Raw genomic sequence first — 15,527 nt, 5'->3', positions numbered from 1 at the left:
TCATTTGGGGGTCTTTCAGCCTATTCTGAATATGAGATGACTTCTGAATCTCATATTTGACTCAAAATTAAACAGGAGGAGAGAGAAGCAGCGCGCCACGCGTGCACAGCCCTCCGATGAAAAATGATATCGTATCTGTTAAATAGGGGCCGTGGACAATTCTGATTTGATGAAGATGGACGTGAAAGCACAGAGGAACATCTGGAAAAATTTCTGAAATGCTCGTCCGCTGCTGTTGTTACTTCGCGGTCGGGAATCTTTCGGAGGGAAGGCCTCAAAATCCCCGGCTTTGCCTGCTGTTGGCGGCCGAGAAGGAGGTCAAATTGTTCAGATAGAGATGGCGCTCGGTACTCGGTGTCGGAGAGCTAATCCGAGCTCGAAGTTTTCGGATGACTCAGAGTTGGACCGTGGTTGGGTATGGTAGGGGGAGTTTTTCTTCCTTCTCTCCGTCTGCGTGAGATTTGGGGCATTTGAGAGACTTTGAACTTTTACTGTGCTCATGGACTTCTTCATCAAGTTATGGTATTGTTGCACTGTTGTAACGATATGTTATAATTATGTGGTTTTGTTAGTTTTTTTTCAGTCTTGGTCTGTTCTGTGTTTTGTGATATCACACCAGAGGAAATATTGTATCATTTCTTAATGCATGCATTACTAAATGACAATAAAAGAGGACTGTGTGTCTTCATAATCTGAAAAAAAAATGAAATAAAGGCTGGCCATTGGTGGAGCAGATAGTCCAAACCTTTTCCTAAAGAAAGCCAGTGTGTAGGACAATGCTTTTGTACTCTCTGCTGGGCAACATTGCAGAACTCTTGAAACTGTTTTAGGTCTTCTCTTCGTTTGGAACTTCTCTCAAAGTAGTAGCAGATGTCAATGAGCAGTTCTTCAGGTGACACTGAGAGCTCCTCAGCAGAAATTTTGGCACAAATGTTGACCAGGTGACTTGGACAGCCAACGCTGTAAATATAAGGGGCCTGTGCTTTCACTCTTGATAAGACAGAGTTATTTTTGCCAATCATCACATTGCAGTTGTCACTGCTAAATCCTACACAATTAGACCATTCAAGGCCTTTGTCATGCATGGATGATGCAATGCAGTTGAATATGTTTTCTGCTTTGGTGTCATTGCACATTGGCATGTCTACAAATCCAACTGTTACCTTATCCTGTGTTTCATTCTAGTACCTGGCTAAAATGGCACATTCCTTCTCACACATGATATCGTTGCTTTCGTCAACCAAAAGACTGTATGGCCTTTTTTTCCTGCCCGGATGAACTTGTACATATCCTCTGAACATTCAGGTTCCAGTGCTATGTTCACAATAGCTGCTGCCTTGGTTGATGAACAGGCATAGTTTTTTGCTATTTCTGAATCAGGAAACATTTTCCTGAATAGCTTGCCTGTGTGTTTACACACTGGAATGGCAGGTTATGCTCAACAATGAAGGATGTAAAGTACACCTCAGCTCTAGTGACCCTCTCTGTCAGACTTTGGTTTTCTGTTGAAAAGAACTGTGAAATACTTGAGCAGCTTTCCCTGCACTTAGCCTCCCTGATATGTTGTGGTCCCTAAAAGAAATAAAAGCATAAGGTGTCCTTATTACAGGTGTGCGCTGCTGAACATCCATCTGGACAACGTCCGATTGCAAATACGTCTGTAGTCACACACACATATTGCCCCCAATAGTCGGGATCAGAACTATTGATGCCTTGTTAATGATTGAGGTCTGAGGAGAATGGTCAGACTGGTTCAAGTTGACAGGAAGGTGACAGGAACTCAAATGACCTTGTGTTACAATAGTGGTGTGCAGAAGAGTATTTCTGAATCCACAATACGTTGAACCTTGAAGTGGATGGGGTACAGCAGCAGAAGACCACAGACGGGAGGCCGCTAATAAAGCATTGACTGAGTGTATCTCTTAACTTGTTTACCCAGACCACCTTAGGCAACTCCTCCTTCATACCATCACAATTACATTTAATTCAAATGAAGACGCTTTTTATGGTGTTCCTCCATACACTATCATATTGTGCTCACTATCCCTAAGGGGTCTTTAACTCGGTAATCCTCCCTCATTAAAACCTGTGTGGATGAGTGAGTGCCTATGAAAACTTGCTTTCATTCCCACACCAAAAGCCATGGATGAACCAGAGGGTTCGTCATCTGCTGAGGACTAGATCTGTGGCATTTAAGTCTGGCAAACCTGGTCTGTACAAGAAAACCAGTTATGATATGATTTGCGGAGGGCTATTTCAAGAGCAAAGAAACATTTCTGAGTGAGGCTGGAGGGAACATCGGATACACATCAACTCTGGCAGGGTTTGCAGGGCATTACTTCCTACAAGGCGAAACCCTACAGCATGAATGGCAGCAATGCTTCACTACCAGTTGAGCTCAATGCCTTTTATGCCCTCTTTGAAAGGGAGAATATAACTGCACTACACCTGGTGACCCTGTGATCTCTGTCTCAGGGGCCGATGTTAGGCTGTCTTTCAGGAGGGTGTGAACCCTCACAAGGTGGCAGGCCCAAATGGAGTACATGGTAAGGCTCTGAAAACTTGTATCAACCAACTGGCAGGAGCATTGAAGTTCCCACCTGCTTCAAAAGGAGGACAATTATACCAGTGCCTAAGAAGAGTAGTGTAAGCTGCCTTAATGACTATCATCCAATAGCACTCTCAGCTACAGTGGTGAATGGTGATGAAGCGCTTTGAGAGATTGGTCATGGCTAGACTGAACTCCTGCCTTAGCAAGAACTTGGACCCACTGCAATTTGCCTACCGCTACAATAGGTCAACAGCAGACGCAATCTCTGTGGCTCTTCACACGGCTTTAGACCACTTGGACAATACAAGCATCTTTGTCAGGATGCTGTTCATCAGCTATAGCTCAGCATTTAACACCATCATTCCCACAATACTGATTGAGAACTTACAGAACCTGGGCCTCTGTACCTTTCTCTCCAATTGGATCCTCAGCTTACCAACCGGAAGACCACAATCTGTGTGGATTGGTAATAATATCTCCTCCTTGCTGGCGATCAACACCGGCACACCTCAGGGATGTGGGTTTAGCCCACTGCCCTACTCTCTCTATTCCCATGACTGTGTGGCTGGGTATAGCTCAATTACCATCTATAAATTTGCTGATTATACAACCATAGTTGGCAGAATCTCAGATAGAGACGAAAGGGTGTACAGGAGCAAGATATACCAGCTGGTTGAGTGGTGTTGTAGCAATAACTTTGCACTCAATGTCAGTAAGACCAAAGAGCTGATTGTGGGCTTCAGAAAGGGGAGGATGGGGAAATGCAATCCAGTCCTCATAGAGGGATCAGAAGTGGAGAGAATGAACAATTTCAAGTTCCTGGGTGTCAAGATCTCTGAGGATCTAACCTGGTTACAACATATTGATGCAGATATAAAGAAGGCAAGACAGAGGCTATATTTCATTTGGACTTTGAGGAGATTTGGTTTGTCACCTAAAACACTCAAAAACTTCTACAGAATGGAGAGCATTTTGACAGGCTGCATCACTGTCTGGCATGGGGGGTTGGGGGGGGGAAGTGTTACTGCACAGGATAGAAAGAAGCTACAGAAAGTTGTAAAATTAATCAGTTCCACCTTTGGGTACTAGCCTTTGTAGTATCCAAGACATCTTCAAGGAGCAGTGCCTCAGAAAGGCAGTGTCCATTATTAAGGAACCCGATGACCTAGGACCTACCCTCTTCTCTTGCCATCAGGAAAGAGGTACATAATCTTGAAGGCACACACTCAGTGATATAGGAACAGCTTACTTCCCCTTGCCATCAGATTCCTAAATGGACATTGAACACTACCTCACTTTTTTATTATTATTTCTGTTTTTACACTATTTTTATTTTAACTATTTAATATATATATACTTACCATAATTGATTTACCTTTTTTCTGTATTATCATGTATTGCATTGTACTGCTGCTGCTAAGTTAACAAATTTCACAACACATGCCAGTGAATCTGATTCATTACCTAAGAGTATATTGCAAATAACTCATTAACAGGTAGGCTCTACAATGTACTGCAATTCTTTAAGCACTCCAGAAATCCTTCTCCTATAATACTCCTGCCAGTGTATTCGATTCAATATATAGATTGCAGGCCCCTTCAACCATGCTCTTAATATTTCCCCATTTAAGCTCTGATCTACGGAAGTTACACTTTTGAGGTCTATAGATTACCCCACCAGTCTCTTTATTCACAGTTTTTCATGATTTTAATCCAACTGATTCCATGTTACTATCCACTGCCTCTTTATAATGACTCAGAACTGCTCTGGTACCTTCTTGATTAACAATGCCATCTTTCCCCTTTGACCTGTGAACCCGGTCCTGATCACCCTGCAACCATACTTCTGTAATAGCTCTCACATCACACTCATATGTTGCTATCTGCGTGCCATCAACTCATCCAGCTTGTTGCAAATTCAATGTGATTCAAATAAAGAACATTAAGCTCTTCAACTCTGCATTTGCTCATGTTAGAACCACAGTTTCATGTCCAAAGTATACCACTGGAAATAAGATAATGGAAGAAGAGACAAAGGGAACACAGAATGGAGAATGACTGATCGAACGCGCTTTTATTGTAGGATGATTTTGGTGTGATCTGACATGCAGAGTCACAGAGATGGAAGAGGATACTTGATATGAAATGATGTGGTGGTGGCAGATGGTGTGGTCTTGTTTGTGGCTAAAATCAGAGTAGTAGAAAATTTGACAGACATGTTTATATTTTATGGTGGTGGGAACTCCTGGATCTAATCCAAAACTCCATTGCCCATGCCCTAATTCATACCAGGTCCCATCATCCATCAACCTCGCGCTAGCTGATGGGCACTGGCTCTTGTTTTAGCAGACTAACATTTCTGCCTAAAAACATCTCTCCTAAAAAAGCTATTCCTATAAAATTGGAATGACTTCCAATTGAGATGGAAGAACCTTTCCCATATAAAGAAGTAATTCCAGAAACGTGTGGAAGGTAGGATTATCAAAGTAAGGTGTTCAACATCATATGTTTTGATAACTTTAAGAAAGAGAAAATGTTTCCAGGGCAGAAGGGTTGGTGAATAGATTCAATGTACTCATCCATTGAATTGAACTATTTTGGGGATAGCATCAGTTGTAATGATGGGCCTTGGAAGTATGGAATAAAATTTTTAAAAAGCAGGTAGGGTGATTAAATGGATTGTTCTTTCAAAGACCATGGAAAAGCACATAAAGGCTGGATAATCTGTGATGAATCATTCGACAAAGATGCTTGGCACCATTCAGAAATAACAATTATATTTAAATTATGCTTTTTAATGTAGCAATAATATTCCAATGAACATCATGGAAGACAGGAGCATTAAAAAATTGTTGCTGACTCACATTAGGACAAATAATCAAGATCAAAAAGTAAGTTGAAGGAGCACTTTATAGGAGAAACAGGTAAGTGGAGAGGTTAATGGAGGGAATTCCTGAAGATAGGGCCTTAGCAACTGAAAACAAAATTGGAGCAATTGCATTCACAAATGTACAAGAGAGAACTGAAATCTCAGAGACTTATATGGGTGTAGTCAGGCATTTGATAAGGAGGGGCAGAAAGAAAATTGAAAACAAAGCTAATAACTAGGTTTGCCAGTGCTTGTCATGGTTGATGGATGAATGGACTTGATATGAATTGGGACCTGGCCAATGGACTAGTGAAGTGTGGGGATACAAAGGCATTTCAGCAGCAGGTAAGTTGAGGTTGGGGTGGCGTTGGATGTTACAGAGTTTGAAATGAGTGATCTTAGTAAAGTCCTGGTTACCTGGTCTGAGAGTCAATTCTGTGTTAAATATGACAGCAAGCTTGCAGACTGTCTGGTTCATAGTCACACAGTTGCCAGATGGAAGATGACTAGGGAATGGGATTTGTGAAAAAGAATGAAGTTAAATAGCCCTGGGAATTCATGATTTCAATTATGTGGTTAGATTAGAGAAACTTGGAGTGTTGTTATTGGAGCTAAGAAATTTCAGAATGAATTAAGTAAAAATATTCAAAACCTTCAAAGGTAAACACAAGGTGAAAAATGGTGGAATGACTGAGAAGAGGGCAGCACAGATTTCAAATGTTCACCAGTGAAACCAATGCTGACCTGACAAAGCACTTTCCCAGTTGGCTGGGAACCATGATCAAGATTTCACTGCCTATAAGGTGATGGAAGCAGTTTCAATCATGCCTTTTAAAAGCGAATTGAATAGATAATTTAAGGGGGAAAATATCAGGGAAAGAACCAAGAAATGGAGCTGAATGGATTTGTTTCATAGAGAGCTGGTGCAGGCCTGTGGTTCTGTAATAGTTTTTTATACATGAGGTTAGATCACAGCTAAGCTATAATCATGTGGTCGGTCAGAGGCTTTTTCCTAGAGTTGAAATGGCTATCATGAGAGGGCACAGTTTTAAGGTGCTTGGAAGTAGGTACAGAGGAGATATCAGGGGTAAGTTTTTTTACGCAGAGAGTGGTGAGTGCGTGGAATGGGCTGCCGGTGACGGTGGTGGAGGCAGACATGATAGGGTTTTTTAAGAGACTCCTGGATAGGTACATGGAGCTCAGAAAAATAGCAGGCTATGGGTAATTTCTAAAGTAAATTCATGTTCGGCACAGCATTGTGGGCTGAAGGGCCTGTATTGTGCTGTTGGTTTTCTATGTTTCTATGATTCTATGATAATGGCTTTAGTCTTTCTAATATTCAGTTGGAGGAAATGCTTACTCATCTGGCGATGACTGCCTAATATTTTGTAAAGAATGCAATGCAAATATTTAGAATGGTTTCTCAGTGCTCAAATCTGCTCTCCAAACTAAAGTGTAATTTTGCTAATGTGCAGTTTAAGTAAGAAGTTTCGCTCCTCTCCAGTCATGCCTGACCCTCAAATCTTTCTTTATCCATGAATGAACAGATTTATTTGTAACACCTGTAACAGAAGAAGCCTTAACATTTTGCTGTGGATTAGAAAGCCGTTTTTTAATTCCTACAAACCAGGCCAGATGCTAGAAAACTTTTTATAGGAAACAATAATAGACATCAAACAAGAGCACACAGGATCAGGATAAGGGGATTGGAAGTTTAGGGTGGATTTTCTCCCGTCCATAGGGTGCTTCCAATTTGGCGGGCAATGCCTCTGAATGCAAATAGATACTGTATTCTCACAGCGTTTGAGAAGTTACTTTGAATCGCCACAGCGTAGAAATAGTGGATCGACGGGTATCTGTGCAACCTGACTTTATTTTGCCTGTTGGTCACATGTCACTTAAACACTCTCCCAGACTTAAAAAAAGCATAACCTGATCTGCGCCTGCCGGTTTAGTAATGCAGTTCCAGTTCACAGAAATGCCATCAGACTATTATTCCTTTCTGAGGGGCAATAGCACTTGTAACGTGCTGAAGTATATACGAGAGGAGCCTGCATAAAATAATCGCTTGACTTAAGAGGATGCCAGGGGGTGGCAGTAGCACAGACCCATTACAATGAACTCAGGCCGACCCTCATATGGAGACCTCAATCATATCCACCGTGCGTCGCGAGATCATACTGTACTGGGGATTGAAAAGGAATGGTAATTTATTTTTAGTTATTCACTTCTATCTCCGCCTTGTAATCAAGTCACAGCCAATAACGTTGTCTGGAATGTAAGTCCCACCCTTCCATTCGGAGGCAGCAGCCAATGGAACCACGTGGGTGATGTGTGACCACCCCTACCTCCTTCAATGAGTGAAACTTGCAGTCTGCCGGTAACGGAGTAACAAAAATATGGTTAGCGGTAGGCAGGGCGGAGACGGGCATTACAGAGGGAAATAATGGAAATGGTCGGCGTAGCAACTCCGTGGAATTTGGAAGCAATAATTTAAAATAACCTCTTTGCGATGAATCCGTCGTAGGTGAGTGAGCACAGTCCTGGAATTAGGGAAATACGGGCAGGGTATTACCAACATGACAGGCGCCAATGGCCATAGCTTTGGTGGTAAAGCTGGCAAGCAAAACTGCGCAAAAGCGGGTAACAGTGCAGGTGTACACCCGACAACTGCTCCGAACAACAACGTCAGCAAATCTACCCGCGAGGAAGATGAAAAAGATGGTGGAGTGCTTTTCTATGTGAATAAAAGTGGCTTCCCTATTGATGAGCGAACTTGGCAAAGAATGTGGATGCATGTGTCAAAAATACATCCTGAAGGGAAGGAGATGGAGGAGGCTATACGGAATGCTGCATTTATACCCCGTGTAAGTCTGGCTCCACAGTTAAATGTTACTGTACATTCCTGAACAATGGGTGTTTACACTTGCTGTTATGCTGAATGTGTGAATATTTTGTTATGTGGGAAAACGAGCATGTGCATTGGGAAATAAATTTCTAATATATCAGTGGTGGACCCTAAGTATGTAAGTTATGAATTATAATGAGAAATTCTTTACATAACTTGAAAACTGCATTGATTTTTATCGGCTATTTCTGGAGCACAGCCAATCTGAATATGGATGTCACTGGTCTCTTTGTTTCCTTTATTCTCTAACAAACTTTTCATGATGGAGTTTTCTTTATAGCCACATGGATTAAGTTAGAACAAACTATGATAATCGTAAGAAGTTCAAAACATTGTGCATGAGCTTTCACTAGAGTGGTTCTTCCAAAAAAAAGATCAGTAAAATGTTGTGAAGGGACATTCCACATTTATTTTTTAGCTCAGCTTGCATTGTACTTGGATTAAGGAAATCTAGGTCTATGATGTAAATTCAGTTCCTAACTGATAAATTGATAACGTTGATTTAACCAATCAGGCTGTTTCTTTAGGTTGCTCTTTGTATGATCCTGGTGATATGTTTGTGATATAGTTCTAAGCAGTTGGATTTATATTATAGAGTCACAGAGCAAAACTGCAGGGATACAAGTCTTCTGGACCAAGGAGTTCATGCTGACTTTGGCTCCATAGCTTGTTCCATGTACCTTCCCTGTGTAAAATGACACATCTCAAGTTGCTTTTAAACCTTTCCGCTCTCGCCCTAAATCTACGCTCTTTAGTCTTGGACTCTACTCCCCTTGGAAAGTGACTCTCATGATTTTTGCCTCTCATGATTCTATGAAGTTGCACCTCATTCCTTTTTCACAACCCTGTCTACCCGTGATGCCACTTTCAATGAGCTAATGCACCTACTCCTAGGTCTCTCTGTTCCATTACACTCCCTAGTGATATACCATTTATGGTATAAATCCTACTTTGATCTGACTTTGACCACAAAGTTATCTGCATTGAAATCCATTTGCCTCTCCTTGGCCCATTTCCCTAACTGATTAAGACCCCTTGTAATTTACAAAAACCTTTTTTCACTATCAATAACACCTAATTTTGTATCATCTGCAAGCTTACTGATCAAGCTTTGTGCATTCATATACAAATCATTTATCTAAGTAATGAATACGAGGTTCCCAACACAGCACGTCATTCTGACAAATAATCTTAGGAAGATAAGAAATAGTAGCAGGAGTGGATCATTTGGGCCATCGATCCTGCTCTGTCATTCAATAAATCATGGCTGATCTAGTTGTGGACTTAGTTCTACTTACTTGCCTTTCCCCCATAACTCTTAATTCCCCTACTATGCAAAATCCATCTGTCACTTAAATATATTTAATAAGATAGCCTCTACTGTTTCCCTGGGAATTCCAATAATTTACTTTTCTCTGGGAAAAACATTTTTCTTCTCATCTCCATCCTTAGTCTAGTCACCCAAATTTTGATGCAATGTTCCATGGACCTCGCCCCACATACCAGTGAAAACAACTTCCCTGCCTCTATCCTATCTATTCCCTTTCATAATCTTATGTTTCTATAAAATTCCCTCTCATTCTTCCGTGAGTATAGTCCCAGGCGACTCAATCTCTGTTCCGAGGCTAAGCCCCTAATCTCCAAAATCAACCTGACTGTCAACCGCCTCCCTCTGTTTCCTACCTCCGAGTCAATTTTAAATCCTCTTAACTAGCTCTGTCTTGATCCCATGTGACCTCATTTTCCAGATCAGCTGATCTTGTTGAAGGCTTTGATAAAGTCCGAATAGACAATATCGACTCTTCTACACTCTGCTCACTTTTTTGGTTACCTCTTCAATAAAACTAAAGGTTCATCAAGCATGACAAGCCACAAATGAGACAAGCTGACTCCTCCTAATCAGACTCTATCTATCCAATTGCTAGCAGATTCTGTCCCTCAAACTAACTTCCTACCACAGTTTAACTGGCTTGTAGATCCATAACTTGTCCTTGATACCCTTTTATACTCCAGAACAACATCAGCTACCTTCCAACCTTCAGGAACTACTTCAGTGGCTGATGCTAAAGCAAATATCCACAAGGGCCTCCTCTATTTCCTCTTTAGCTACTCAAAGTCCAAGAATGCTCCGCATCAGCCTGTAGAGATTTATCCATCTTAATGTGTTGTAAGGCTTCAAATGCGTCTTCCCTGATAAACACAAAATATTCTTCAGATGCTGGGGTCAAAGCAACACTCAACAACACGCTGGAGGAACTCAGCAGGTCGGGCAGCATCCGTGGAAACATTGACTGACCGTTTCCACGGATGCTGCCCGACCTGCTGAGTTCCTCCAGCGTGTTGTGAGTGCCATCTTCCCTGGTGATGTGAATGTTTTCCTTGTCTCTTGAACAACCATAAATATCTCCTAAGTAAACCTTTTATTCTTAAAATTTTATTCTTACCTGCTGCATTCATCTCATCCAGACTTTTCCTCCTGGTTTTCATCTTAAAAGTATTCCACAATCACCATCAACACAATTATACCATTAGTCGCAAACAACAGGAATTCTGCAGATGCTGGAAATTCAATCAACATTAGTCATACCATTAGTCCCCTGCTCTACTTACTTTATACGTATGACTGTGAGGCTAAATACTGCTCCAATGCCATACTTAAGTTTGCTCATGACACAACTGTTACTGTCTGAATCAAAGGTGGTGATGAATCATCGTATAGGTTGAATACCTGGTTGAGTGGTGCTACAACAACACCCTCTCAATCAACGGCAGCAAAACTAAAGAGCTACAGGAAGAAGAAATTGGGAGTCCTGTCATGTGCTCATTAGGGGATTGGAGGTGGATATGGCTTGTAATTTTAAGTTCCTGGTCATTATCATATCAGAGAATCAGAGAACAGTGACTCTGCTTAGAAGTTTGTGCAGATTTGACATGTCATCTAATACCTTGACAAACTTCTACAGATGGACAGGGGAGAGTATCCTGACTAGTTACATCATGACCTGTTATGGAAAAATCATTGCCCAAGAATGAAAAGCCTACAAGAGTGTTGCATACAGTCCAGTTCATCACATGAAACACCCTCCTGTACATTGAGCAGAGCCACAAGGAGTGCTGCCACAAGAAGGTAGCATCCATCATCAATGACCCAGACCATCCACGCCATGCTCTCTTCTCACTGCTGCCATTGGGAAGGGGGTGCAGGAGCCTTGGGTCCTATGCTACCAGGTTCAGGAGCAGTTATCACCCCGAACCAGCGTGAGCAACTCCACTCACCACAACACTGAAATGATCATTGAGCATATCCTATAGACTCACTTTCAAGGGTACTACAACCTGTGTTCTCAGTATTATTTATTTTCTATTTGCAGTTTGTCTTTTGCACATTGCTTGCTTGTCAGTCTTTCTGTGTAGTTTTTCACTGATTCTATTATATTTCTTTGTTCTACTGCAAGAACAACTGTAAGAAAGTGAATTTCTGGGTAACATTTGGTAACCTATACATTGATAATAAATTTACTTTGAACCTTGTCATCAAGGGATTTGCTGAAGCTTTACATTGTAAAGTTTATGTTGCATGTTGCGTTTTCTTGCATGTTTACGTGTTTTGTATTATGTTCTGAGTATTTGCTGTGTGTCAATTACCATTTATTTGAAATACAACTAAGGCAGAGAGTAAAGGCTACTCAGATGAGAAATTCCAGAAGGGCAATTTTAGTAAGTAAGAGTGCGTTGTATATAATTTTCTGAACTTGGGCAGTAATATTCAGAGGATTTTACTGTATATTTTTCTTATTGTTGTATTTTATATGTATTGCACTGCACGCTGCTGTAAAACAACAAGTTCTCACATCATATGTCAGTGATAATAAACCTGATTCTGAGTGGATGTAATTGTTTCCTTTCTTAGACAGTGTTATGATCTCACTCTTCCCTGTCTCTAACCTCCTATATCTTTCAAATGAACTTCCCCAAATCATCTGGCAACTCGGTCATCTATTTTCATCGGTCAGGCAGCGTCAATGGGGAAAAAGTATACTTGTTGTTTCGGGCTGAGACCCTTCATCAGGACTGGAGAAAAAAGATAAGGAGTCAGAGTTGGAAGCCTGACTCCTCATCTTTGTTTCTTCAGTCCTGATGAAGGGTCTTGGCCTGAAACATCGACAGTTCACTTTTCCATAGATGCTGCCTGGCCTGCTGAGTTCCTCCAGCATCTCGTGTGTGTTGCTTGGATGACCAGCATCTGCAGATTTTCTCTTGTTTATTTTCATTGGTGTTCCATAAATGGGTTTCTTGGGTACTAAGGTCTGAAGTCCCCTTTCTCTAACTCTTTCTTCTTTAAGCCACTCCTTAAAAAATGAATGTTTAACTAAGCTTTTGTACAAAATACTTGGTGTCACAAACATTCAAGCAGAGTACCAAGAATTGCAGTGGGATCTTGATTGGCTGGGTAGCTGTCTGAAGAAAGGCAAATATAGTTTAATTTGGATAAGTGCCAAGTGTTATATTTGTTGAAGGACAAAGCAAGGTAGGATTTTTACATTGAATGGAAAGGCCCTGGGATCTGCTGTACAACAGGATGTCCTTGGAATACAGGGCTTGGATTGAATGTACATCTTGGTCAGTATGTGTTGAAGGGCTATTTTCAATGCTGTAGAACTCCGACTCTACCTGTCCAACAAAAATATCAATATCAAATATTCTCAGCTAACAATTCATTGTAGTAAAATCAAGTACTGCTTGAGTTTTCAGGTTGAAGACCTGACGTTCTGTGGGTTTTGATTCTTCACTGCATTGTAGTTGTTGCGATGTTTTTATTATGAAAAAGGTTCTGAGTGAAGTCAAGTTGTTGGTCTTGCTTTGGTGTACTCATTATTACTCATCCATATGCTATCTCTTGGCAAAATCATTCGAAAGCAGAATGTTTAATGGCACTCAGCTTGATCCCTTGTGATCTCTAGATTGTTGAGAGTCTACATACTCTATATCTAGTCACAAATTGAACATTCCTCCAGTTAACCACTGGGAAGCCTAAAACTCTAGTTGATTACCACACTGAAAACTCATTCCCTCACTCCACAGTTCGAACGTATTCAGGAATTGACCCATGCAAGCATTTGAAGAAAGATTTCAAAATTGCTAACCAATGTATATTAAATAAAGTACATTGAAATAATAACAGAGGACAAGGAGATGGCTGATGAACTAAATGAGTATTTTGCATCAGTCTTCACTGTGGAAGACACTAGCAGTATGCTTGATGTTGTAGTGTGTGAAGGAAGAGAAGTGGGTGCAGTCTGTATTTCAAGAGAGGAGGGTGCTCAAAAAGCTGAAAGACCGAAAGGTACATAAGTCACCCGGACCAGATGAACTGCACCCAAGGGTTCGAAGGAGATAGCATTAGAGATTGTGATGGCATGAGAAATGATCTTTCAAAAATCATTGGACTCTGGCATGGTGCCAGAGACTGTAAAATTGTACATGTCACTCCACTCTTTAAGAAAAGAGGAAGGCAGCAGAAAGGAAATTATAGACCAATTAGCCTGACCTCCGTGGTTGGAAAGATGTTAGAGTCAGTTGTTAAGGAGGAGGTGATGGTGACACAGGACAAGATAGTACAAAGTCAGCATAGTTTCCTTCAGGGAAAATCTGCCAGATGAACCTATTGGAATTCTCTGAGGAGATTACAAGTAGGATAGATAAAGGGGATGCAGTGGATGTTGTATATTTGGACTTTCAGAAGGCCTTTGACAAGGTGCCACACATGAGGCTGCTTACTAAGTAAAATAACATGGCTGATTGGTAGAAAGCAGTGAGCGGGATTAAAAGGATCCTTTTCTGGTTGGCTACCAGTGACTAGTGGTGTTCCGCAGGGGTCGGTGTTGGGACCACTTCTTTTTATGCTGTATATAAATGATTTAGATGATAGAGTAGATGACTTTGTTGCCAAGTTTGCAGATGATATGAAGATTAGTGGAGGGGCAGGTAGTGTTGAGGAAACAGGTAGGATGCAGAAGGACTTAGGCAGATTAGGAGAATGGGCAAGAAAGTGGCAAATGAAATACAATGTTGGAAACTGCATAGTCATACACTTTAGTAGTAGAAATAAATGTGTGGACTATTTTCTAAATGGTAAGAAGATCCAAATATCTGAGATGGAAAGGGACTTGGGAGTCCTTGTGCTAAAAACACCCTAAAGGTTAGCTTGCAGGTTGAATCAATGGTGAGGAAGGCAAATGCAATATTAGCATTCATTTCAAGAAGTCTAGAATACAAGAGCAAGGATGGGATGCTGAGGCTTTATAAGGCACTGGTGAGGCCTCACCTTGAGTATTGTGAACAGTTTTGGGCCCCTTATCTTAGGAAAAGATGTACTGGCATTGGAGAGGGTCCAGAGGAGGTTCACGAGGATGATTGCGGAATGAAAGGGTTATCTTACGAGGAATATTTGATGGCTCTGGGTCTGTACTTGCTGGAATTCAGAAGGATGAGGAGGGATCTCATTGAAATCTTTTGAATGTTAAAAGGCCTAGACAGAGTAGATGTGGAAAGGATGTTTCCCATGGTGGGAGAGTCTAGGACAAGACAGCGCTGTCTCAGGATAGAGGGGCACCCTTTCAAAACAGATACAGGGGAACTATGGTGATACTGTTACTTGGATTTTAGAAGAGCATTTGGTAAGATACATCAAGATCTTGTTATCTTAAAGAAGGGCTTGCAGAGTTGGTGGGTAACATTAACATGGATAGGGGATTGATTAAAAGATACAAAATACTCTGAATAAGTGGTTCAATTTCAAGATTTTATACTAGTGCATGTTACAGGAGTCAGCTGTGACTCTTGAGCTAGTCTAAATTTGTTTCACTTGGATGAAAAGGCAGACAGTTTTGCATCCAATTATGGTGCCAGAATAAAACCAAGAGGGAATGTGCACTGTGGGAATGATACAGAGAGTGTCTGAAACATAGAAACATAGAAAATAGGTGCAGGAGTAGGCCATTCGGCCCTTCGAGCCTGCACCGCCATTTATTATGATCATGGCTGATCATCCAATTCAGAACCCCGCCCCAGCCTTCCCTCCATACCCCCTGACCCCTGTAGCCACAAGGGCCATATCTAACTCCCTCTTAAACATAGCCAATGAACTGGCCTCAACAGTTTGCTGTGGCAGAGAATTCCACAGATTCACCACTCTCTGT

General features: G+C 41.3%; 1 protein-coding gene across 2 annotated transcripts in view; it reads left to right on the top strand.

Annotated features, from left to right (window-relative positions):
* The first annotated feature begins 7,777 nt into the window (after positions 1–7,777).
* vash2 (vasohibin 2) overlaps positions 7,778–15,527 on the top strand; it is a 131,626-nt gene continuing 123,876 nt past the window's right edge. For both annotated transcript variants that reach the window (XM_063055805.1, XM_063055804.1), the window contains exon 1: positions 7,778–8,287. In XM_063055805.1, coding sequence (XP_062911875.1) covers positions 8,000–8,287 — 288 coding nt within the window. In that variant the 5' untranslated portion in view covers positions 7,778–7,999. The remainder of the gene's footprint in view (positions 8,288–15,527) is intronic.

The sequence above is a fragment of the Mobula hypostoma genome, chromosome 8 (genome assembly GCF_963921235.1).
Source record: "Mobula hypostoma chromosome 8, sMobHyp1.1, whole genome shotgun sequence".
NCBI classification, from domain to species: Eukaryota; Metazoa; Chordata; class Chondrichthyes; order Myliobatiformes; family Myliobatidae; genus Mobula; species Mobula hypostoma.
The sequence above is the reverse complement of the archived record's forward strand: the minus strand, read 5'-3'. Positions and strand labels throughout refer to the sequence as shown.